Source organism: Melopsittacus undulatus, chromosome 2 (genome assembly GCF_012275295.1).
Source record: "Melopsittacus undulatus isolate bMelUnd1 chromosome 2, bMelUnd1.mat.Z, whole genome shotgun sequence".
Lineage (NCBI taxonomy): Eukaryota > Metazoa > Chordata > Aves > Psittaciformes > Psittaculidae > Melopsittacus > Melopsittacus undulatus.
In genome coordinates, this window is record NC_047528.1 from 23,885,501 (window position 1) to 23,911,289 (window position 25,789).

A 25,789-nucleotide genomic window follows, 5' to 3' on the forward strand; every position below is an offset into this window, starting at 1 on the left:
GGAAGTGTTTTGTTTCCTCTGCTACAGGAGAAAGCTCATGGAATATAAACCAACTTTGTACTATAAAGGGACTCTACTGTGTGGTATCATGTAAAAAATCAAGCTGAACAGTAAACTATGCTGTTAGTCTTCTTCAAAGCCAAATAAATGAAAGGCATGTTCAGCTCTACCATCATGAGACTACTTGAGAGCTCTCTTTGCTGCCTATATGGAATGGTGATGATCTTGGATGATATTTTATATGAAATTACTCTTTTGGGTGGTGAGACAATATTTCAGGTTACATCAGTCTGCCTTTTTCATCTTCTTTGTTGAGAGGTCAGAAATGTTACAGGCTTGTTTGTTTTCAATGGTTGCTGTGCAGTCAAAGAGTTTAAGGTCCTCCATAGTGTAAAAAGACAATAAATGTTCTCCAAGGTTCCTAAATTCTTGACACACAGAATTACCATAATGGAAAGAGATCATCAGAACCAAGATGGCAAGCAGAAGAAACACATTAAGGCTGCCAAGAAGACATGCCAATCTGGGTTTGGTATTATAAAAAGGCATAAATACATTCATTTTCAATTTAGATACTTTCAGTGAAATTAAATTTTTAAAAATGTGATTGGAAGTTTTTGGCATTAACATTAAATCAGTGCTTTAGTTTTGGAAGCTGCTTCACTCCTATAGTCTTTTTAATCGATCCTTTTTGAGGATTAACCATCTTTGGGTTTCCTGGAACACTGTATCTCCCTCTGAAATAAAATGAGTGAAGTTAACCATCAAGTGTTATATTCCCTCTAAGTTTTAACTGCTAGAAATTTGCATGCTTTTTATATTTGCATAACTGATTATTATTATGAATTAATAAATCTGAGAGAGATGAGAAAACAAGTATATTTCTGGGTTTTCAGGCTAGCAGAGCATCTAATTATTCTGAATACAAATTCCATGTCATCATTCCTGACTACTTCCGTTACCTAAATGATGGCATCTGAAGAGCATGAGCAGAATACTAAACATTTGCACAAAGAGGATGATAATTGGCTAAGGAGACATTTTCATCTGCTACATAATCCCCACTAGGAAATGGAAAAACACTTCACGTAGATATAGTTACAGTTCTCTGCAGGTATTCCACTCTGGAGGCCCATGCTTTTGAGCCCATGAGCTTACATAGAAAATGCTGCCAGAAGACTTCTGAAGTGGTACTTATCATGGGTATATACTCAATGTACATGAAACCTAAGAGAGGCATTTTCATCTTGATCTTCGAAGAGAAATCAATGAGAATATAAACAAATCTCCAAGAAGGATCATTCTCATGATCAAGCAGCATGCATCTCTATTCCTATGCAATTTGTATTTGTTTCTCTCCCCGTTCATCACTACAGTGGACAGACAGCACTTTGCTTACAAAATATTGGGTTTTAATGCCCTTCTTAAATAAGAGCATCCTGAAAGAAAATACATCACAAAATCACATCATTATATTCATGATTATAGCCAGAGCAATATTTTGTTATGTGGTAGAAGCTGTGATGAAATAATCCATGCAATCTTCAAATTTCTGGGCAAATGGGCAACAAAGTTGTCCCTAGGGCTCACTAGTCTTGAGATTGACACATCGTTTTTTCCAGCTCTTACAAGCAGTCATGGTCTTAAAGGGAAAGCTGCCCCCAAGGGCACATGGAACTACTTCTACTCAGACCTTGGATGATCAGAAGCCAAGACCCCAGTCTGCTGAATAATTGATTTATTTAAATTCAAATCAATTAATTACTCAAAATCATTATAAACAATAATGATTTTATATAAATAAATATATAAATAAATAATTATTTTATTGATCCATAGACCACTGTAGAGCTGGTCCAAACAGACAGCATACGTTTGTGTGGAATTCTGCAGGCAGCAAAACCTTCCACTCAAAACCAGCTGGACTTAGGGACATTGAAGCCAGGCAGCTGCAGGCAGTGCAATGTCAAACTGAGCTAATAAGCCCTGCTGTATACCTCAGTATAACAGCAGGTGCTCAGAATGACATTAAATTGGCTGCTCAGATTACATCAGAGACATAAGTCATCAAAACATCCATGTTTTTCCCAATTGTCAACTAGCCTATCTTCTTCCTGCCCTGTGAAATACCATTAAAAAAACCCTGCAGCACTTGGCTTCTATATCTGGATGGTCAAGAAACTGAATGCATCAACAATTAGTGTTTACAATTACCACCCAGAAGTGTTTCAGTGTTGCTTTAATATACAGGTTGGGTTTTCCACACCTGTGTAGTTAAAAAAAATCATAGTTTCTTAGTATGGTTTGAAATCCAGTGAAGACAGGCATTTTCTGAAAAGCCAACATAAATGAGATAAGAACTCTGGACAGAAAATTTTCAAATTATTCTCATGTATAGGTTTATTTTCAATCATGAAGCTCTTCTCTTATTTGAATGAAATAATTTCTCATTAATGACAGCTTGAATGAACAAACTTCAGGCTGTAAATAAAGACATAATTAAAAATTAATAATAATAATGACTGTGTTAAACTTGTGATGATCAAGGGCTGCTTACTTATGTTCTAGGATTTCCAAACTTTGCCAAATCCCAATTTTTATCTTTATGTTGCTAATTAAGACCAAAGTCTGAACTGAAAGTTCTAAGTCACTTGTTACAAAAGACAATGCTTTCCAAACTGGACTGCAAAGCCAATACATCGCTACTAAGGACAATTCAAACAATTAATAATTCCATTCATGTGCATAAAGTACTTTGAAAAGTTAAGAAAAAAAAATCCACTGAGAGAAAATGGGTTGAAAGGGGATATTTTGTCACAATATGCTTCTTCTGAGACCAGCAATTACAGGACACTTTATTTTCTTTTCTTTGATACAAAGGAAATTACAGAAACACAGTCATATTATTTCAGGGTAAGTAATGAAGTACAAAAAAACCCAATATAATCATAGGCCACTGCTAACCTCAGCAAATCTCAATATCTGCCTGATGATCTGCAAGCAGAGACATTGAATTCTCCTAGAGAGACACTGAATTCTCTAGCTTCCTGGCCTTCTCCACATGAACTGTGTTGAACACCACAGGGCCCAGAAGCAACACTGGCTATATATGATATATGGGGTGCCTCAGACCCATACAGTGCTTTTTTCTGTACTGAGAAACTTCAGTTATAGATTTCAACTCATATTGTATTACAATAATTCATATTCTACTAATATTCTCCCCTGGAGCATGAAGATCCATGGTTCCAATTTATAAAATCCTGTGATTATCTGCTTACACAGAATGAAAGGATAAAGCTGGTAAGCAAATATGTCTGCACAATTTCATGCTTATGATTTACTCACTACATTTTCAGACTTCCCAGTATATATTGTGCATGCTCACTTTAATAATATAGGAAAGTGGATTCATGGAAATGTATTTAGTGTGAGATACTGAACACACAGAGACCATATGAGCTCAGGAAATCTCCAAATAAGAAACATTTGGGAGAGTTCAAAAAGCAAATATTATATCCACCTGCTTACACACTTTTGTAGCCATCTACTTACGGCCATTGGAGGCAGGGTACTAGGTCTAAGACACTTTTGATGTGATTCCCTCTATTCTTCTATTTTATATTCTTACCATGTGCAGTACTGTTACAGAATAAATCTCCAATTTCAAGCTTACTCATAAGCACTACAATCGGAAATTCATTTTATGTTTATATAGATCAGAACAGGTGGGCTCTTTCCAAATTTTAATTTCTAACACAGATTGTAAAGAGAAATCTGTTAAACAATGAACCCTATATATGTTGTCATCTAAAATCACTAACATTACCATCCACAAAAAAGCTTAAAATCTCCACTGGATAAAAAGGACCAAGAAAGATATTTGTTTAATTGAATTACTCTTAATAGACTACAGGGTATACTTGTTGCTCCCAACTCTGCAGTAATACAGGAAAAAAAAAATTCCATTTTTAACATAGCTTCAAAGAACATCCAAGGTATTGTAAAATTTAAAAAATGCCACTTAAATATATGTACTGTCAATATTGCAACATACTCAGTATTAAATAAAACTGATTAAAAAGCAGTAGAAAAAATATATTAATGCCAAGTCAGTAGGATTATGCTCAGTGATATTTATCAAGAACAGAAAGTTGTGATAATCAAAACATAATACTTAGAAGAAACAAAAAAAAATAAAGCAGAAAACAGAGTGAATATAAAGGAGATTTACCTCAGTATCTGGTTGTCTCCCTTGCCAGTCAGAGCATCTGCTTTTTGCCTTTCAACAATTTTAAGTGTGGCTGAGGTCTGCAATAGCCAATTTTTTACAAAACAAGTTATATCCTAACCACAGTTAAGGAAGTAAAATATTTTCAAACTAATTTTGACCGACTACAGTCTTACTGCCATGAAATACTTTAAGCATGTATTATACTGATACCTTGTTGATTTGGGGAATTGAACACAAGCCAAAATCCTTTGCTGTGTAAAAATACCATTATTTATTAATCGGAATGATCAGAGAATATGTAATTTCAATTAGCATATTTTTGTCATACTGCCTGCAGCTCCACTTTTTCAATGAAGAAGCATTATATTTCTAACATACTTCTCCGAATGAGAAAAAAAACCCAAACCAACTTATAGTCATTTAGTTGTACTTTTGAAAGATTAAAACATTGAGAACAGGAACTACTTAGAAATCTTTTATTTCCTACCTTCTTTCTACAGTCATTCCCAGTTTCATTGCTAATGCAAAGATATTAACAGTTATGCTGGATATTTCCCAGGCTTTTTCTTGGTTTCATGCAGGAAAGTTACTTTAAGCAATTCTCTCATATTTCCCCAAGCAGCAATGAACAACATGAAAGAATCAACTGCCCACTGTGCAAACACATGGAAACACCACTAATTACAGGTTTTCACCCCAGTTAACTATGACAGGGATGCAGTGACAGTCATTCTTGAGTATCATCCTAAGCTACTTCTTTTGTATTATTCAGGAATTAAGAGTACTTTCAGAGTAAAAAGTACTAGAAGTCTTTACAGGTTCCTTTACAGATTTTTCCAGTTTCTAGTATTGACTTTTACGTATTACATAATTTGCAGCAATAGAATTTAACCTCTGATTTCACCAAAACAAGGTATCTTATCCCTTATCTTACAAATCTAACTGAAATATGTGCAGTATTGTCAGTCTGAACTGGCTGGCTAGTTTGTCTTTAAAAGCAAAAAAATTAGAAATATGAAAAGGAGGACCTGCTATTTAAGGTAGGTGTCACTACTGCTAATAATCTGATTCTGTTCTTTTCAACTGAAACATTCAACTAGCATAGCAGTCTTGTGATTAATGGATGGGCAAGGAAGTACCAGAAAATTGTCTTAGCTTTCACAATTAAGAGCAGTTCGATTATCTTTGGGAACAATGAAACTCCAGTTAATACAAAAGCAAAAAAAGTGTTTAAAATGAAACAAACTGTAGCAAACTTTCAATTTCTAGCTCTTTTTTTAAAAAAAAAAATTTTAATCATAAAATCATAGAATCAGCTAGTCTGGAAAAGACCGTCATGATCATCAAGTCCAACCTTTACCCCAGGACTACCAAGTTCACCGCTAAACCATGTCATCGATGACCTCATTTATATGGTTTTTGAACACTTCCAAGGGATGGTGATTCTACCACTTCCCTGGGCAGCCTGTTCCAATGCCTGATTACCCTCTCTGTGAAGAAAGTTCTACTAATGTCCAATCTGAACATTCCCTGGTGCAGCTTGAGGACACTACCTCTTGTGCTATCACTTGTTATTTGAGAGAAGAGAACAAACACCTCCTCTCACTATCCTCCTTTCAGGTAGTTATAGAGAGCGATAAAGTCTCCCCTTAATCTTTTAATCTCGAGACTAAGTAACCAGAAGCTTTTGTAATGGATTTGGCAGATATGAAATTATAAAAGACTTTGACCTTATGGCATTAACAGATACTGTTGCTATATTAAGAAATCATAATGATTTTTAAGTTACTGAGTCACACATTTTTCTTACCTGTAAGATCTCTGAGAGGTACATGCGCCGCTCATTGTTAGCTTTGTGGTAAGCCTACAGTTATAAAAAGGCATATAAGAAATGAAATATTTTAAAAATTGAATCATACAGGAAGAAACAAATATACAGCAGAGCTTTCTTTGCATTGACATAATTTGTGGAACTATTCTATTTTGTGTTCCACAGACACTGTCTGTTTGTCAGACAACATAATGGCTTTTCTAGATTAGGGGCATACAGTGATTACAAACCTTTGCTTCTTGTTCCAGTCTAACTTCTTTGTCTTTTAGCTGATTCTGGAGACTTTTCTTCTCTTCTACTAGTTGTTTGAGAACCTCCTTTAAGGAACCCTGTGGTTATAGTAAATAAAACATCTTTTACAGATATTTCCATTCTGTATAAAGATATTATCACCACAGTCCTTATTCTTCAAGCATTATGATATTTATTATTCTATTTGCTTCTTGTACACTTTTTGTTTACATGGTTCTGGCTTGCACACTGCAGAGACAAAAGCAACTAACCATATGCTACAATTATCAGTTACGCGCTACACATTTCCACTGTGTTAAATGATATAGATATGTTTTTCCACACTGCTGTTCCTTGAGAGATTAGCAAAGTTATCTTGTGGTGACCACGCAGAACTGCTCCTTACTTTTGACCAAGGTTCACTCTCATGGCTCATTTTTAGTAGGAGAAAGATTTCAGATGTCACCTGCACATCCATTTTCAGTTTGTCAAGAGAGCTCCTCAACTGGCTGAAGAGGCATACAGGATGTCAAAATTAACTCATTAAAAACTTGACTATAATGCAGTATTTTGTGAGGACACTGTCTTAGGTGAGTAGCCATCTGCCCTGTCTACAATAGGGATGAGGGAGAGTACAAGAGTCCATTTTTGGTTACTGGACAGTTCTTTGCTTGCTGTGTAGTGGAAGTGATAAGTTTGTTATCCCCTTATGATTTCATTATCAATGTTATTACATTATAAGCTAGTCAGAGTCTTCCATTTTTCTGCTTAGGCCCATTATGTAAAATAAGTGTCTGTTTCAGAATTTTGATTTTTTTTTAAATTTCTAACTCAATCATCTCCCTAGACAGAATATCTAAATCCTTTCACTTTCTGTACTGATTACCTGACCATTTCCTCGAGTTATTTCTTCTCCCAGCCTTAATGCTTTGCAATGCCTTTATTCTCCAGATTTTCCTGGTAATCATGGAAAGTAAGATGACTTTCCAAATATTCCTCACCCTTCCCCCCTCCCCCCTTTTTTCCTTTTTTTTTTTTTGTAGAAATGTAGAAATAGCAAATATTTGCCTATTTATCATGCAAACCTCAGATCCAGAAGTCTAGGATCAATATATGATCTATTTCTCAGAAAGTTTATGAATGCTTACTAAGAGTTAAAAATCCCAAATCTAATTTAACTCTTAAGGAATGAATACTGGATCTGGTCCTGTTTAACATTTTCATTAATGATTGGAACAATGTGGTGCAGTGCTCCCTCAGGAAGGTTACAGATGACACCAAACCAGAAGGAACGGCTGATGTGCCAGAGGCTTGTGCTGCCATCCAGAGGAACCTCAACAGACTGGAGAAATGGGCCAACAGGATCCTCATGACACTGAGAAAGTCCGAAAAGTCCTACACCTGAGGAGGAATAACCTCATGAACTGATACATGCTGGAGGCTGCCCAGATGGAAAGCAGCATGATAGAAAGGGACCTGTGGGTTCTGGTGGACACGCTGAACTTAAGCCAGAAATGTCCCCTTTTTGCAAAAAAAGCAAATGGTATTCTGGACTACATTATGTAAAGCACTGCCAGCAACTCAAAGGCAACTTCCCCTCTGCCCAGCCCTGGTGAGACAATGCCTGGAGTGCTGTGTCCAGTTCTGGGCTCCCCAGTACAAAAGAGAGATGGAAATCCTGGAGAGAGTCCAATGAAGGGCCACAAGGATGATTAATACACTGGATCACCTCTCCTGTGAGGAAAGGCTGAGAGAGCTATGACTGCTCGGGCTAAAGAAAATAAGGCTCAGGGGGATTTTATTAATGTACATAATTACCTGGAGGCAGAGTGCAAAGTGTGGTGCCCAGTGAGAGGACATGAGGACACAAACTGAAATACAAGAAGTTCCCTCTGAACATCAGGATATACTTTTTTACTGTGAGAGTGACTGAGCAGTGGAATAGGCTACCCAGGAAAGTTATGGAATTGTCTTCCTTAGAGATATGAAAAAAAAAATCTAGACATTATCATAGAGCATTTTTATCTCAGGTCCATAACTTATATCCTTGATTTTGGACATCATCAAGATGTTTTCTGGGTGTGCAAAGCGATATTCCTACCAATGGTTTTTAACAGATGGCCACCAAGCATATATACCCGCCCCTTACATCTGCCCATTTGAAATCTTGGGTCTTCTCCATTCTAGCTTCTGCAAATCACTGCATCTTTTATTCTTTTTCAGAACCTTCTGTACAACACATTACTGGATGTTACTGAGATTTCCCTAGGAATGATTTTTGTTTATGTCAAAATTTTTCAGGAGCGTGGCAAAAGCCGTGGCAAAAAAAAATCTCTCATGTTGCCAAGAAAGAATAACCCCTCCCACTGTTAAAAAAAAAAAAGAGATACAGAGAGCTCTATCTTTCAAGAATGTTTCACACATGACTGAACTATTATTAACTTTAATTCCCTATAACAGACACTCTGGAGACATGAAAAGAATTGGGGTTTTTTGTTTTGGTTTTTTTTTCCTAATTAAAGCAGAAGTACCTTGGATGCAGATGAAATCTTTGTCCTAGTACAGAAGTACATTCAATACAGTCAACACTGTCCAATTCAGTGAGAAAAAGAAAGCTGCAAATTAAAGAGAAGATTTGGCTAAATGCCACTAGGGTCATGTGCTATTTCATTACAACATCAGTGTCTGTACAGAATTAAACAAGATAGATAAAGAAGGCCTCTGCACTGTCAAGGTACAAAACTAATTCTCTTTGCCTTCTTGACCTCACTGTACATTAAAGCTTATAACCACATGACAGCGTATTTTATACAACATATTCTGTACCATCTACAACATATTTTGTACCACCCCAGTAAGCTGAAATACAATAAATACAGAATTTCATGTAAATACACAGCCCACTGTTTAATTCCTCACTAGATTGTCCATCAGTGTTACATGAGGCAGTAAGACCTGGTGTTGCAGCCATTACAATAGAGCAATTTGGTATCTCCTCAGTGGTGGTCCTCACCTAATTTTTTGAGTTCTTTCACCTACAAAGTAAATTACTTTAAAATAATTTTTCATTTAATCTTTTCAGAAGTGTTGTCTATTTTTTGCTGCCAATGCAGCTCGTCCAGTGCACATGGCAAGGCATTCATTCAGATCTGGAGCAGGGAAGATATCCATCCTCAAGGAAACAGACAGTGCACTACACTCCTTCTATAAGTAAGTAGACAGAAATAGGCTCATAATGTGACTGGAGTATACAGTTACCACCCCTATAGTATCTGGGTGCCTCATAATTTGTAATGTACCTATGCTTACAATCCTCCTGTGAAATAAGCAAGTTATAAATTACCCCCAATTTACAGATTGTGAAGTGAAGCTCAAAATCACAAAGGGACTAGAGTCTAAATCGCACTTCAGGCAGAATGTAACGTCCTAATGTTAATAAAGCAAACTACGCAATGTCTTAAATTCTTCAGATGTAGTTTTGTCATATAACTTAGGTAGGCTGTTTGTGTTGTGGTTGCCTATAAGCATACGCTTAACCAAGCTGCTTAGTTTGTGGCTGAAAGCCTTTATGGTGTCTCAAAGCAAAGCATCCTGATGGTCATCCCCCTAATGGAGCACAACCTGAGAGGCACGCACTATCCCACACTGCACAAGGAAGGAAACCTCTTATTTATAACAGCCTAAAAAGTAACCCACAAAGAAATTAGATGAGCTACACTTCAGTCCTCTGCTAATCTAAGCGCTTGAAGTATCATATCTCATATCCTGAGTGTGCCTTTGGCATCATGCTTAACTAATGCTGAGATAATATTTTAAGCCAGACTGCTAAATAGTCAGAAAGACAAAATTTACATGGATGGAGAAGGAACAAGATGGTTTGAAACTTAAACAGCAGAGGTTTAGACTGGATATAAGGAAGAAATTCTTTACTGTTAGGGTGGTGAGGCACTGGAATGGGTTGCCCAGGGAGGTTGTGAATGCTCCATCCTTGGCAGTGTTCAAGGCCAGGTTGGATGAAACCTTGGGTGATATGGTTTAGTGTGAGGTGTCCCTGCCCATGGCAGGGGGGTTGGAACTAGATGATCTTAAGGTCCTTTCCAACCCTAAGCATTCTATGATTCTATGGCTACAGAGTCATGCCTACTTCTGGAAAAGGGGCAGGATGCAGACACAACTCTTGGATATTTCTTACCAACTTCCTATTGATTTTCCATCTCTATTATGCACTCCATTGTGAATCCCAATCTAGCTGCCTTTCTCCCAGTTAATACCTGGGAAACTCAGGCAGCTAACTCAGTCTTCTGACTTCCATTCCTGGGTCCACACATCTTATTGAGGATGCAGAGCTCAGTACAGTAATACCAAAGTTCCTACAGAAATCTAGGCGACAAGGACATTCCTACTCAATTAAAAGACCTCTCCAGTCCCCAAACATAAAATGCAATTTCAAAAACAGGCACGAGAAAATTTAAAATGGAAAAGGTTCAGAGAGGTTCTAAAGACCCACATTAGGCAGGACTGGTTGTAAGTGACCTCTGACACCTGCTTTCAAGGCAGTAACTGAAGAATTAGCTGAGACCTTATGTATCTGAAATCTTTAGCTGTTGCACAATACAAAGAAAGAAGCAAGAGAACCAGCACACGAATCCAGCTAAATCATTAAGAGATGGATTTCCCTTTCCTGTATTCTGTGGGAAGCAAGCTGAAAGAAACCTCACTGAAACAGATTCAAATACTGACACTTATGGTTGTATGATCAGCTTAGTGCTTAATACATTTAAACAACAGAAAAGCAAAAGCTCACAGAAAACAGAGCTTAAGGCATACAGTAACACAGACTTGTGGCAGAGTTCTTGGAGCACAGAAAAGCCTCAATTCAAAAAGCAAAGACCAATAAGAGCTCAAGAGAACTGGAGCAGAGGGGTGAGCCTCCCAGCTATTTAGCACTCAACCAGAAGAAGAAATTACTAACAAAACTCCAGGATGAACTGGTAAGATAAATTAAGAAAAAAAGGCTTCTTGGAAGTGGTTTAACTGAATATTGAAATATTTGTTGGTTTGGGTTTTTTTAAGTAAGATTTATTGCAGGTTCTTCTACTATGCCTTGAATAGCTGGACAATTTATTCCTGAAAAGGAGACAGAAGCTGACTAAAGCACTTAACCCAAATTTAAGATCCTTAGTTTTCAGTAAGTCGTCCATGTCAAACCACTCTGAGCAAGCTGGTAAGCTAAAAGACACACTGAGATTTTAAATGAATACTTTCTTTATGTAATGGAATTTTGCAGGGCTTAGCAAGATTCACTCTCAGAGCAATGACACATTAAGTCTTGCATCCAGCACTGAGCAAAGCCCAGAGTTTCACAAAGAGAACACCAATTCTCCAGTTCTTTTTTTCCTTTTTTTTTCACACAATTTCCTTTTCATTTGGCTGAAGTTATATATTTGGCTTAACACTTGCCAGAAAATGAAATTATACAGAATGATACTGCAGCTGAATTTTAAGGCCACCCACATAAGTTGCACTCATTCTGGATTTTTCCTTGTCTTTCCTTGTCTGGCTACAAGTGGCAATGGAGGTGACAATTTCTGTGAATCATTTCACAATAAACAAGGTGATAAATTATCAGGAGGCTCAAACTTGCTTGCATCAGAGCCCAGTTCATGTCGACTATTGATCCTTATGGCAATCTGCTTCAGCTATAATCCCCTTTAAATTTCTCCATGAGTTAGAACAGAAGCAATGTATCTGTCAGTCCTGTAGAAAAAAAAAAAAAAAAAAAAACCAAAACAAAAAACAATCCAAGAAAACAAAAAGCCTTCACAATCCATTCTACTTGACATTTTATATCAAATTAAGTTTTGTATAGGAAATAACCTCCCTTCCCTCCAGCACTAGGAGTTGATGTTCATCACCTGATTTAGCAGAATCTTTTAACATATAATTTTAAACTCATCAAGAGCAAAAAGCAGCACTACAGCTTTAATTAATTTTAAGTTTATATTGATAAACTCACTATAAATATATTACTGCAAAAATTATACATAAAAATACTTAGAAATATGCACTCGGGATATATATATATACTAGACCCTAGAAGGGCTTCAGTACGGCCCAAGAAAGGCTCCCGTACTTGTCTAAATGCCAAGTGCCCCCTTGTGGTTAGCATCATCTTTGTGTTTGAAACCAGACCCAGAGCTGAACTACCTGCGTGCAGTGTCTTCCTCACACCAGACATTGGCAACGGCCACGGAAAAGAAATCAGCCTGTCGACTTGTTGAAAAGTTCAGGCTCCTTCAGTGTAATAGATGTGGGACACTTGCTATCCTAAATCCTTATGTAACCCGGTCTCACAGTCTCTCATAGAGGTTACTTGCTGGCTTGGGGAGAAGTTAAAACAGATACCTCCATTGCTGTGGTTCAGATTAACAGAGCAAGTTGTTGTTGACTCTGAAACATTTCATCTAGTATCTCTCCCAGTAGGCCTGAAAAAGGCTGGACATTGCTTCCTTATACATTTTTTTCCTGGAAGATATTGCAGGGTCCCAGTGAATTGCTAAGGAATTCTTGAAAACAGCCAGTTAATGTCACTTGACTGCAAGATTTTTCCCTGATCATTTTCTTTGAAATACAAAGTGTATTCTGCCTCTGGGAATACCACAAAGTGATTTGAGTAAAACAGTCTGCTGGTTTGTGTGGCACCACCAGGAGGATCAACTAATGCCAACATAACAAACGCAAATCAAAAAGATCTCTTGGAAACATCCAAAATACTTGTCTGAGGTCACCTGAAAGAAGGAGGTAGGGGACACCTGTGAGGACGTAGGATACAGCTTAGGGTAGTCAGACCAGACTATAGAACTTTCTCCAAAATACTCCAAAATTCAGTTCATTAAAAGATAGAATACCTGATTTCTTCTTCCCATAAAGCTACTGGTGACTTAATCCAGCAAGAGGAAAAAGGTTGACAGTCACTTTCTAGGAGAGCTGTCAACATTTCCTATGCCATTATAAAATGCTGATGTTCCCTATAGGCAGTTATTAACACCTACTGAAATACAAAGCCTTTGCTATGTGTTCTCATAAACCCAAGATCCCCTCCTGTCATGTTGCCAACACCTTCTCCAGTGTGACACTGCCACACATTCTGCTTTGAGCTTAGAACTGACAGAAAAAACCCTGAGGTGGCTGTGTGAGGGTCCCAGTTCTGTAGTCAGAAAGGCAGCTATGCAAAACATGTATCTGGCCCTTAATGTCACAGTTTTCTCAGCTGTGATGCTGGACATTCCTGAAAATGGTGATTTATGACAGCAACCTTGGTTCCTTAGCTAATCTTAACTAGAGCGTTGCTAAGGCAATGCTATCAGGAGTGTACTCTTCTGAACTAATTTTGCAGTATGCCTTTCAGTATTTGCATACTAAAGCTGCTGTCTAGGGATTCTTCCTTGCAGAAATGGTGAGAGAGAAAGGAATAATTTTCTGTTTGCTTATATGGGAAATTAGACTTAGCAGAGAGCATGTATTTTACCAAAACTCAGTTCATGAAGAAATGCAAATCAATGAAACCTGTTTAAGAGGCAAGTAAAATTCACATCACGTTATACTTCAGAGAGAAGGCATTCCTTCTGTAATTATTTCTGAAGTACTGTATGACATTTGTATTATTCATTGGGACATAAAGGAAATTACTGACTAAACAGTTTTCACTGATGTAACTCCCTTGTGCTTGTCACTCTTTAGGTTATTTTTAATCTGTCCTCAGTACACAAAAATGATTTTCAAAACCCTGGCTGTAAAAAATTTGCATTCAAGGTATTGGTTCTACATTTACCATCAAGTGACACCTACATGATTTTTTTTGAAACAAACAAAAAAAGGTTTACCTCAAGTCAGCCTTCAGAATGATAACTATATATTTAAATGGTATACGGAGGTTTTCATATCTAGGAGTCATTCATCAGTATGGTTCTAATTCTAAAGCAAAATAGTGCAAGCCATCTGCAACAATTATTGCAATCTATCAACACAGAAAATTCTCTGTGCTTCCTTGTTCATCACTCTAGAATTTGCATTTGTATTCTCTTTCAGACAGGTTTTTATAGCTTGCTGACTGCCAGGGTCCCTGATGACTAATGTTTTTTATTTTCCCTGTACTGCTTGATATGGAGAAAATATTTTATGCTACCTATCTCTCAATGGGATGAATTACTCTACAGACATGGGTTTTTATCCTTCTATTGACTAGGGTAGGACCATAAATTACTAGCTGAGTGAGATTAATCTCTTCAGCATCTTTAGTTATCTCCTCTGTTAAATGCAGTTGAAATTGCTTAGGAAGTTACAAATTATTAGAGGTCCATCTAATAACTCTAACTGCATAATTCTAACTTCCTTGGGAACATACCTTAAGAAGACTTGAAAATACTATTCAATTTTCTAAATATGTTGCTCAAAACAGAATCTACCATCTCCTGTTGCCATATGATAGAAATTGTACCATCTTGTTGGAAGAATCACTTTGCTCTTTCCACAGAGCTTCATAGAATGACAGAATCATAGAATCACAGAATAGTTTAGGTAGCAAAAGACCTTTATGACCATTAAGTCCAACCATTAACCTAGCCAAGTCCACCTCTAAACCATGTCCCTAAGCACCACATCTACACATCTTTTAAATACCTCCAGGGGTGGTAACTGCACCACTTCTCTGGGCAGGCTGTTCCATTGCTTGTCAACCATTTCAGTGAAGAAATTTTCATATGCAATATGCATTGCAAATATATATTCCTATTTATATAGGAATATATTCCTATTTGTATGCAACTGAAAGTTGAAAGCTGAATATCATAGTGTACTTTTGATTTAGCACACACATGATTTTCTATATACCAACTCTCAGCGTTTTTACTTTGAGCAAGTGTAGATTGATGATTGGCTGCAAAGCTCTTTGTTTTTCTACACCCACTCACCACATCTGCTCTTTATTCTCATCTGTGGAGAGGCTAAATATTCGCCTCTACTCTTTTGAACAACTCTCAAAAACATAAAAAGGATCTGGATAAACCTATATGCTTAAATACTACCAAATTATCTGTGTATTTTTTACACCAGTGTTTCATCTCTTAAAAGAAAAAAGCAGCTCTACATTCTCCAGAAATATCTGTAAATATACAGACTTCTGATAGCTTCAGTGAAAGAAAAACAGCAAAACCCACAAAATACATCTATTTTTTTCCTCTTTCCAGCTCCCAAAAATCATAACAAGCAAAAATGAAACACTTCACTAAATCCCAAAGCATTTTTTTCCCCCTGAGGCTGACAAGCACAAGATTGTATTAATTCTAAGCTGAAAGTCTGAAGGAACGACTTCAAACTTCATAAGAAAAACCTATGGTGTGGCACATAGGCTCCAGACTTCCCTAGGTGTCATTAAGTCTAGGACTCTCCAAATTGTCTACTAGACTTCTTCTGGCAGCATGAATCTTTCAGCTTTGCTGACACTCTTTCCTTTATGGGAACAGTAATCAAACCTCTTAGAACCATAGCTCACAGGCAAGAAGGCAAGGCAGTATTCAGCAGGAATTAGAAATGCACTGGATTGGTGCAATCCAGCTGCTGGTAAAGGAAATTACCTCACTTGTAATGACTCTTGGAATGCTTGGCAAGATGTAATTGAATTGGTTAACAGAATACTAGCAAGTAGACGAAAGTAACCACTTCTGATGCTTTAAGTGTGCTTGTCAGTCTGTGTTCGCTTCTTACAGGTGGACAGGAATAACATTGCCTGAAGCCGACTATATTGTAAATTTTCTAGATCAATGCTCTTTCTTCAAGACTTCTCTTCAAACATAATCCCAGCTGTAAAATTAACTCCATGAAATAGGAAAGTGGAATGGGAAAGATTTTGTTCTCTTTTTAATTAGGTTTTAAAAAATAATTAAAAAAAGGGGAATAAAATTCTTCCAACCTAGAAAACACCATGATTTTTAGGACAGTAGTAAAAATGGCAAGAATGTTTACTATCTGAAAGCCATGAATCAGATCAGAAAGAGCAGTTAATTATTCACTCCCTGCTCACAACAGATAATCATTCCCATTAATAGGTCAGGCAGTCTCTTCTAGGCTCAGTAAACTCTCATTAATCTTCAGAATCTGAAGCACAAAAATGTCACACAGAAATACTCATGTAAGCATAAGCAGCTGGTTTACAAAGATGATTAAGGGACTGGTGTATCTGACACATAAAGAGAGGCTGAGAGAGCTGGGACTGTTCAGCCTGAGAAAAAGAAGCCCGAGGGGGCTTATCAATATGTATAAATATGTGATGGGAGGAAATGAAGGAGAGAGAGCCAGACTCTTCTCAGTGGTGCCCAGTGACTGACAAGAAGCAATGGACACAAACTGAAACACATGTCACCATAACAAGTACTCACCACAGACATTTGATGAAAGGTGCGAACAGTGGACAATATATCTACAAATAAGCAGAAAATTTGTTCCATTTGTATAATTTCAACATATAATCACTACTTTCATTGAAAAACAGTTACAAAAGCCCATTTCTACCTGCTGGATTTCCACAAATAAGTTCCATTTTGTGTTGCAGAATATTAATTTGCCTTTCCAGATGTTTGTTCCATTCTACTTGTGTCTCATATCTGGTTTTCCATTCATTACCTTAAAAACAAATACAGCTTATTTTATTTCCCAGATTATTTCACGCCATTTCAAGCAAAAGTTAGCATCTTTTCAAACTATTCCCATTTCTTTTTCTGGAGATGGAGAAAGTCTCCAGTTAGTAGTCCTCATAATGAGGATCTTTGCATACAAAAGAGCTTGAAAATATATATCAAGGAAATTTTTCACTGGGCTTACTGTGGCCAGAATATTAGCCAACTTAATGAATTCATGTTGCTCATAATTTCATCAATAATTAACCCAAAAAAGTTATGGTAGCATGCAGCATTCCTTAATTTCACATTTGCAACTTCTCACCTATGATAGTCATGTTTGAAAAGGTAAAATTTAAATTTCTAAATAAAAATATGTATCTCTTTAAGACCTTCCCAAACGAATTAGTTTTCTACTCAGTCAGCAAGACTCTGGTGTAATTCACTTACCTTCATCTTCAACACTGCTAAGTCTTTTTTCCAATTCTGTGACAGTGTTTCTCAGTTCAGATATTGAGATTTCAAGCATTTGCCTGTGGCATTGAGAGAAGTCAATAAATTGGCTACTGCATTAATCTTATTATTAAAACTAAAAAGAATAAATCAAATATGTTTTAAGCTGAACTATCTGCTGGTCATTCATGTCATTGCACCATCTTACCCATGGGGTTTTTTAATGTAATTTTGCCTATGGATACTACAGTGCCTTAAAAAAATAATAATAAAAAAAATGAAGCATTTCTATTTTGTGAATTAAATAATTTCTATTATGAAAAAGAAGACCAAAATTTCCTAAAAGGTAATAGTTGTCTAGCAGATCATGAGAATTAAATGTAGAGAGGACACTGGCCTTCATTTTTCACCTGAAAGATGCCCAAGGAGTATGCTGGGGTTTTTTGAAACACGGAGGTGCCCAAGAGACTTGCCATTTAAAATTCTGAATGAATTCTTCATTTTTACTCACAGCTCAATGTTTAATAGTAATTTTCTAAATCGTACCCCCAACAAGACCAATCAAAGCACACCATGCATTATGACTATCAGAAAACAAAACCAGTGATTAAAGTAAGATGAGTGTTACAAAAATATACAAGAGCTAGAGCCAGCCATTTTTTTAGTACCTTAATCTTGTGAGGAAATATATTTGTGCCCATTGATTACTTCTGTGTACTGGTTAGGCTGCCAAACAGCTAAGGATCATGGAAACCGGGCTCTGTCTGCCTTGGAAGGTATGACCAGAAGTGGAAGCTAGCAGAGGACTTTGGTGAGAGCACAACTCACCTGCACACATCCGACAATGTGCTGAACAACTCTCATCCTTGTAAATGGTAAGACAGTAGTTTACATGGCTACAGAGAATCACTGAGCGACTTGTTCAGCCTGGAGAAGGCTTCAGGGGAGACCTTATAACAGTCTTTTGATATCTAAAGGAGGCCTACAAGAAATCTGCAGAAGGACTTTTTACAAGGGCATGTAGTGACAGGACAAGGGGAAATGGCTTTAAAGTGAAAGAGGGTAGATTTAGGTTAGACATTAGGAAGAAATTCTTTACTGTGAGAGCAGTGAGACACTGGAACAGGTTACCCAGAGAAGCTGTGGCTGCCCCCTTCCTGGAAATGTTAAAGGCTAAATTAGATGAAGCTTTAAGCAACCTGGTCTAGTGGACAGTGTCCTGGCCTGTGGCAGGTGGTTTGGTACTAGATGATCTTTCAGGTCCCTTCCAATCCATCATTCTATGATTCTGTGGTTCTATGATCACACCAAGAGGAATATTCTGCTGACTAAATTACTGACCATATTTATGCCAACAACCTCTTCGGAGATATTTATGGAAAAATATTCCTGTATGTGAGATCTGAAGAACACATCCCACACCAGCATAGGTGCAAGCAAAACACAATGCATCACAACACAACAGCAGTTTGTGGAGTTGTCCTTTAAAGTTAAGTTTAGAAGTTCAAGATTTCAAAAAACAATCAATCATTCTTGAGTGCCTTCAGTTTTAGTGCCTAAATCGAGGTATTTCAAACACAACTCTGCAAATAAGGTCATTTGGTAAATTCTTTACAATACCAATATGATAGACAACTTTTGAATCATAGCCTAGTTCATAAAGCATTCAAGAGAGAAAGTTGTTGTGCTGCCCTATTTTTTGGTGGGTATTTTTTTCTGTTTTAAAGGGCAGCTTCCATGTCAACATTGATCATCTCTTTCGGAACATGTTCATAATGAAAAATGCTTTTAAAGATGCAGTTCATTAGCATATGAGAAATTAAAGCTCTGACGATGGAGCTGATTACTGAGAAATGGCATAATCTGTTGCACTCCTCATTCTCACATTCTGTTGGTGACATTTCCATAGCTTGAAACATCAGATTTCAACTGAAAGCTGCAGAAACAGAAGCAAACCTACAGGTATTAAGAAACAGAGGAGGTATGCCTGGAATGTGGAAGGCTGAAGAGTTTAAATAGCAAAGAAATGTAAAGAAGAGTAATGTAAGCTAATTCAAGTAAGTTTTCAGTGCAAGAAACACACTGCAGCAGTTAGACTGAGATCTCAAATGGCAGGGGAGAACTTGGTCTCCCTCTTTGCTCCATCACTATTTTTATCCCTACTAATGTTAAATTAGAAAGGAAGGCTGCAGACAGAAAAATAATGAAAGTACTAGTAACTTGCTGGAGACAAAAAGGATGTGGTGAAAGCCATAGCAAAAGATACAGTTGGAACACATGAGTGAAAAAGCTTAGATGCAGGAAAACCAAAGGAAAAATGATTGCTGCTGCCTGTTTGCTCCCATGCAAATGAAACAGGCAGACGGCTAGGAAGAAAAAAGACAAAATCTTACTACACTGCTGGTATCATCCCAATACAAACAGATAAGGTTTCTGTAAAGCACTTTTTTCTCAACCTCTCTATGCTTGGAAAAGAAGGAATTATGATGACAGTGAGTGCTAATATCAGATTTTTAGAAGGAAATAACACTGAAAATTAAACACAGTTAAAGCTGTAACTAGAGCTGAGCTGTATCAAAAAAAGTGTTTTCTTTTTCAAAGAAAACTTAACTAGGTTCTTGGATGTAGAGGAACAATGAGTTCTTTAAATCCAATGTTTTCAGTTTTTAATTTTTGTTACCATTCCAAGACTATATACAACATTTGCTACATTGGATTTTATTACTCTTTCTGCACCATTAGCAAAACTGCCAGCCAACTTCCACTTATATTTTGTCCTGATCAAAATGCATACAGAAATGATAAATTGCCAGGTATCAGACAGTACTTGTGTCCTGGGTTCAGCAGTAGCAGTCATTTCTCTCCTTCTTAGTAGCTGGTGCAGGGCTGTGGTTTTGACTTTTGGCCTGGGAACAGCGCTGATAACACCAATGTTTTTAGTTGTTGCTAAGTCATGTTTAGTCTGACCAAGGACTTTATGAGGCTCATGCTCTGCCAGGGAGGAGGGGAAGCCGGGAGGAAGCGGAGACAGGACACCAGACCCAAACTAGCCAAAGAGGTATTCCATACCACAGCACATCATGCCCAGGATGTAGAACTGGGGGCAGTTACCTGGAAGCGCTGGCTCACTACTCAGTCTGGCTGGATATCGGTCAGCAGGTGGTGAGCAGTTATATTCTCTTCCCTTGCTGTTTCCCTTATCATTATTATTATTGGTGATAGCAGCACTGATTTGTGTTATACCTTAGTTACTGGGCTGCTCTTATCTCAACCTGTGGGAGTTACATTCTTTTGATTCTCCTCCCCGTCCCTCCGGGAGCAGGGGGCTAAAGAGGGGAAGTGAGACAGAGACTGCATGGCTCTGATTTATGGCTCGGCTTAAACCACAACAATGTACTACACCGACAGAAAGTCTTATTTTCATTTGCCAACTGAATCCATTACTTTTTTAAATGTAATTATTATTAAACATTTAATATTCCAACAGCAGCCAAGAAGTAGCCAGGGTGAAACCTCACTATTTTAGTCAGTGTATATGCAGTAAATTACAGTCATTGCCCTGACAGAGAAGGAATGCAGAAATAAATGACATTGACCAACTTGGTAAATACTTCGGCTTTTTAATGTATCAGAATATTTTGCATTTGTGGAGTTATTTCTAATTGTAACAAAAAGTGATGGTCATGCCATGTATCTGTTACTGTGAATCTACTGCAACTGTATATATCTGCCTGCCCAGAGACTTTGGTCTGTACTTAGAGGGACTGTGGTGTGACTTTATCTGCAACCTCAAAGATGTTAAACCTAATCAGATATATTCAAGGCCCACGAATCTTTCCCACGTAAATGGGCAATTTATAGTCATCACAGAAGAAAGACCATAAATCCTAGAAGCTCACATTTAAGTCACCAGGGGAACTTAACTACATCCTTGCATACTAAGCATAATAAGAAAGCTCTTTTGAAGAAGAGGAAAAAGCACAGTTCAGATAAGAAGCCTGTGATTGAAATTACAAAGAAAAAAAATTGCTAAGTTTCTTTTTAAGACAGTGTACAGGTGTTATTTTAGTTGAAAGTGAAAGCCATTTAGGATAAAAGTCATTTTCCTGCACATTTTGCTAGTGAGATCTGGATATCAGGTACATGTATCAGGCAAAAGGCTGCCTGAAGGGATTTTCTATAGTGGAGAGAGAAAGCAGCGAAAAATTACAGGAGAAGCTCAGGGCAAATCATTGGCTCTATAACGTGGCAGAGCTTTACTGATTCCTGCAGAAGACAAAATACATAGATGTCTTCAGAACCTCCAAGCAAAGAAGAAACAGTACTGTGCAGTGAAAAAGGCACCACGGGGAAGAGCATATCCAGTACTGAAAGCTACAGACTTACGACACTTGCAGCCAGCAGTGTGCTGGGAAAATGCTGCAGTTTTCCTTGCCAGGAAAGCCACAGAAGCTGAAATCTCACAAGCTGAATTAACACACAACTCTATGAGAATTAGCAAGTAACTGACAGGCATAAATATATTGCTTTAAGACCTCTGTCCATTAAGAAGTATTATATGCCTTCTGTCTCTCTCAGAAACATTTGCCATAACATTTCCCAACCAAAACCTGTACCAAATCTTGATTACAGTAATTCAGAGGCAAATTTAAGCTGACTTTCATTAAATCCTTTGAAATATTTCACAGTACTATATCCACTATCAGCATCAGCAGGTACCTTAGGTATAGACCCCTTACAGACAATAGATGATTCAATTTACTTTTTGAAGTAAAAAACTCTTCTTCAGCAGTGTTAAATGAGTGGTAGGTGGGCTGTCAGCAAACTGCCTAAATGGCACAATACTCAAATAAGCCAGTAAAAAGACAACAAGGGTGAGGTGGCTGTGAAAGAATGTAGACATCTGCAAGCCAGCCCTCCTTAGACAGCCTTATACCCAATGGAGAGAAACAGGCACCTCCTAGGGTGTGAGCCATCTCATACCAGCACAGTCAGCCAAAGTAGGTCAGATGAATCACACCTTCAAAGAGCTTTTCTGTGTCATTGACTATACATGCCACTGGTTTAGATGTACCTGTCTAACAAGGCTTGTTAGACACTAACAGTTGGGTTGAATAAATAACTCCTGAGAAATCAGTAATAATGGTATTGTCTATTCGCACACACAAGATATAGACGTAAAACAGTTGCAGCATCCACCTGGAGTAGCAAGTCTTTTATTGTCATGCCATCACAAGAAAGGTTTTAATTAAATATCTATTTTTCTTTTATCAGCAAATAAGTCACCATTTCATAAGGTGTCATGGACTTTGGGCCCAACCCTGCAGAACCTCTCAGGGATTAGCAAAATTTAAGGTACATAAAGAATCCAGGTTCTTGTAGATTAAAAAAAAAAAAAATTAAAAAAATAAAAAAATCTGAGCAGTGAAACAAAGCCAATACCATTCCGCTTTTTACCTGAACTCCCATAATATTAGGATCACATGTCAAAGTAAAAGACTTGGTGAATGCAGAGGATAACTGAAATATCGATACATATTGAGTTCAGGAGGCTTAGTAAAAGGACATTTGCTTAAACATTGGTGCAGGTATGTCCAACCTCCTCTCTGTGACATTTTGAATGCAGAAGCTGCCTACCCATTTTGACTCTGTCAGTATTGTTTTCCCCATTCCCAGTAGTGAACAAACATTTTATAGTCTGCAATTGCAGGACTAGTTTTAAGAGATCTGCAAAAAACCTTGTCCAGGGGGGAAACGTGTATGGAATAGAATGTTTGAAAATGCTATGGAAATGTAAATATTAAGGGTCTGATTTAAGGCAGCACAGGAGCTTCTGACATTTTCCAACTTTTAATATATTAACATTCAAAAGGCAATCACGTTCTTTAACACAGGGGAAAATGTGTAACTTCCAAAGCAAAGTGGGAAAAAAACCCAACCTAGAATCCCACTGCTGTTCAAGCATTAACAATCATCAGGGTACTGAAATACCTGCTGCTTAAGCAAGAGAACTAACTGGTATCAGTAACAAGTCCTCATATTCTCTGCAAACTGCACCAGATGCCCATATTTTCCCTGTAGGTTCCAGAGATATTTACTTATAGTAGAGAAGAGCAAAATCCAATTTTCCAGTTTTATTCAACCCTGTGGAAGAAAGCACAAAGAGCACCTCATTGCCCATCTGATTCTTCTTCTCCCAAATGGGCATGCACCCACATAAGGACTTTTTCTGCTCTTACCCTATCGTGGTTTCCAATTCCTGTGGACTGGATTTCGCTTGGCCACAGTTAAGTTACTATGGTGCTGCTCTGGATTTGTGTTGGAAACAGGTAATTTGAGGATGTTTTAGTTACATTGTGCAGGCTGCGGGTGCACAAGGAGTTGGGAAGGGACACAGCCGGAACAGCTGACCCCAGCTGACAAAAGGGATATTCCAGACTATGTCATGTCATCTTCAGCAGAGAAACTGGGGGTGGTGGAGTTTGCCAGGGCAGTCCTACCTGGGATTGGCACCGGTCAACTGCTGGTAAGGAACCAGGGTTTTTTTCATCATTTGTTTTCCTTGTGTTTGTTTCTAGTTTTCTTTTTTTCTTTTTACTTATTAAACTGTCTTTGCCCCAACCCACAAATTTTCTCACTTTTACCCTTTTGATTCTCTCCCCCATCCCGTTGGAAGGGAACTGAGCAAGCAGCTCCGTGGTGTTCAGCTGCCTACTGCAGCTAAACCACAACGCCCAGTCCCGTTTTCCTTGACTGTACCAGCCTCATTCTTGGCTACAGTTATTCACCCTACTTCTACAGGCTCCTTGTGCTAGTGCCAACCCTTTGGCCGGTAGTTACACCGCACACCTCCCCACCGCTCCATCCATGCTCCCAGCACAGCCGCGGCCGGGGACCTCCCTCCCGACACACTGCCGCTCTGCCCGCGCGCCATCAGCCGCAACCCCCGCCCCCAGGCAGCCCCCGCCATTTTGCTGCAGGGAGGCGGCGGGAGTCCTCGGGCGCCTCCAGGAGCAGCGGTGCTGTGCGGGCTGGGCCTGAGCCGCGTCCCCGCGGGGCACTCACTTCTTCCGCCTCTCTCGGCCCAGCTCCAGCGCCAGGCGGTCTGGCTCTGCTGCCCGGCGGCCGCTGCGTTCCGCCATGCCCTCACCGTTGCGCGGGGTGACGGCCGTTGAGCGCCCGGCAGAGACCTGAGGGAGCGGCGTGACCCGCCCTTTGGCCGCCGCGGTGTGCCCAGAGCCGGGATGCGCCACCCCAGCCTCCGCTGCTCCTGTGACTCTCCCGTAGCCCAGGGAAAGCGGAGAGGGGTGCTGGGGGCCAGACAGCTGACATGGCCCTCACCTCCCCAGCCAAGATGTGCGTTGTGTCCTTCAGTCTGCCCGAGTTGTGCTGATACCACAACAGCAGCAGAGTCCCTAATCCAGGAGGATCTGTTGCCTTGCGTTGTATGTAGAACATAAGGATGGAGAGTGAGAAGAAAAAGAAATCATTTTAATATCACTTGTCTGATATATATTAGAGCAGGAGGTGATTTTTGACAGTCTCAAGTTATAACTGATGGTATCATCTAATCAGTGAATTACGACCTGAGGTGTGGGTTGCGTTCAAAATTGTCTGAAATACTTTAAGCAAGAAACAATTTTAGAAAAGTACTCCTCTGTAACTGCATTTAAATTTAGCTGCTCATTTTGCCTTCAGGATTTGATGAATGTTGCCTTTTGAGATACCTATTGGAAACGATTTCCATACCAAACAAATAATTTAAGTAATGACTTGGACCTAGGTTAACATTCATAACTATCTGGGTGTACTGAATCTTAGCAGCAAAGGTACTAATCAGTAGCAATATTTCTTGTTACCAGTTTTTGTGAAGAACTGCTTCAAGATCAGCTTAAACCAGCATGCTAATTCTCAGGTGGAGGGCACAGGCAGAGAACTCAGAGGGAGCCCTGGAATCTCAAGGAAGTCAGAAGAGGAGAAAGCACAGGGCTTTACCCTGGGCCCAGTGTATTCTCTTTGCTGCAGGAGACTTCTTTGACCTTCTCTCCAGGATACTTCCAGTATCAACTGGATCAACACAACTCCAGGATTACTAGGTGTTCTAACTAGATGAGCTCTCAGGAGCTAGGTCACAGTGAACGTATAAGGATGAGCCCAAACCACACTGTTTGGGCTGGTGCAGGATAGTGGGTGTAACTGGATGCTCAGGAACTGGAGTGAGAGAAGAGCAAAAGTGTCTCGTGGACTGAGGTCTTGTGAGTAGGCAAAACCTTGAACCATCAACATTTTAAACAGACATGGCAGTAACAGTAGAAATTGCAACACGTGAGATTTTTCTTCCATTTTTTTATTGCAAATAAAGTAGTTAAA

At 38.6% G+C, this 25,789-nt stretch overlaps 1 protein-coding gene across 1 annotated transcript; it reads right to left on the reverse strand.

Moving 5' to 3' along the window:
- Positions 1-634: 634 nt before the first annotated feature.
- Positions 635-24,603, reverse strand: CCDC169 (coiled-coil domain containing 169). The gene is made up of 8 exons (XM_005147624.3): positions 24,485-24,603; positions 17,417-17,499; positions 16,863-16,973; positions 16,730-16,770; positions 6,296-6,394; positions 6,045-6,098; positions 4,235-4,311; positions 635-737 (listed from the first exon to the last, which is right to left on the reverse strand). The coding sequence occupies exons 1-8, from the start codon at positions 24,559-24,561 to the stop codon at positions 635-637; spliced, it is 645 nt and encodes a 214-aa protein (XP_005147681.3). The 5' UTR covers positions 24,562-24,603.
- Between the last annotated feature and the right edge of the window lie 1,186 nt (positions 24,604-25,789).

Bases quoted from the DNA above. Each gene is read 5' to 3' on its own strand.
- CCDC169 (XM_005147624.3), bottom strand. From the start codon at position 24,561: ATGGCGGAACGCAGCGGCCGCCGGGCAGCAGAGCCAGACCGCCTGGCG. The intron at 16,771-16,862 runs GTAGAAATGGGC...GCTTATTTGTAG, and splicing joins TATTTGTGGAAATCCAGCAG to ATATATTGTCCACTGTTCGC. The intron at 4,312-6,044 runs GTAAGAAAAATG...TGGCTATTGCAG, and splicing joins ACCTCTCAGAGATCTTACAG to ACCTCAGCCACACTTAAAAT.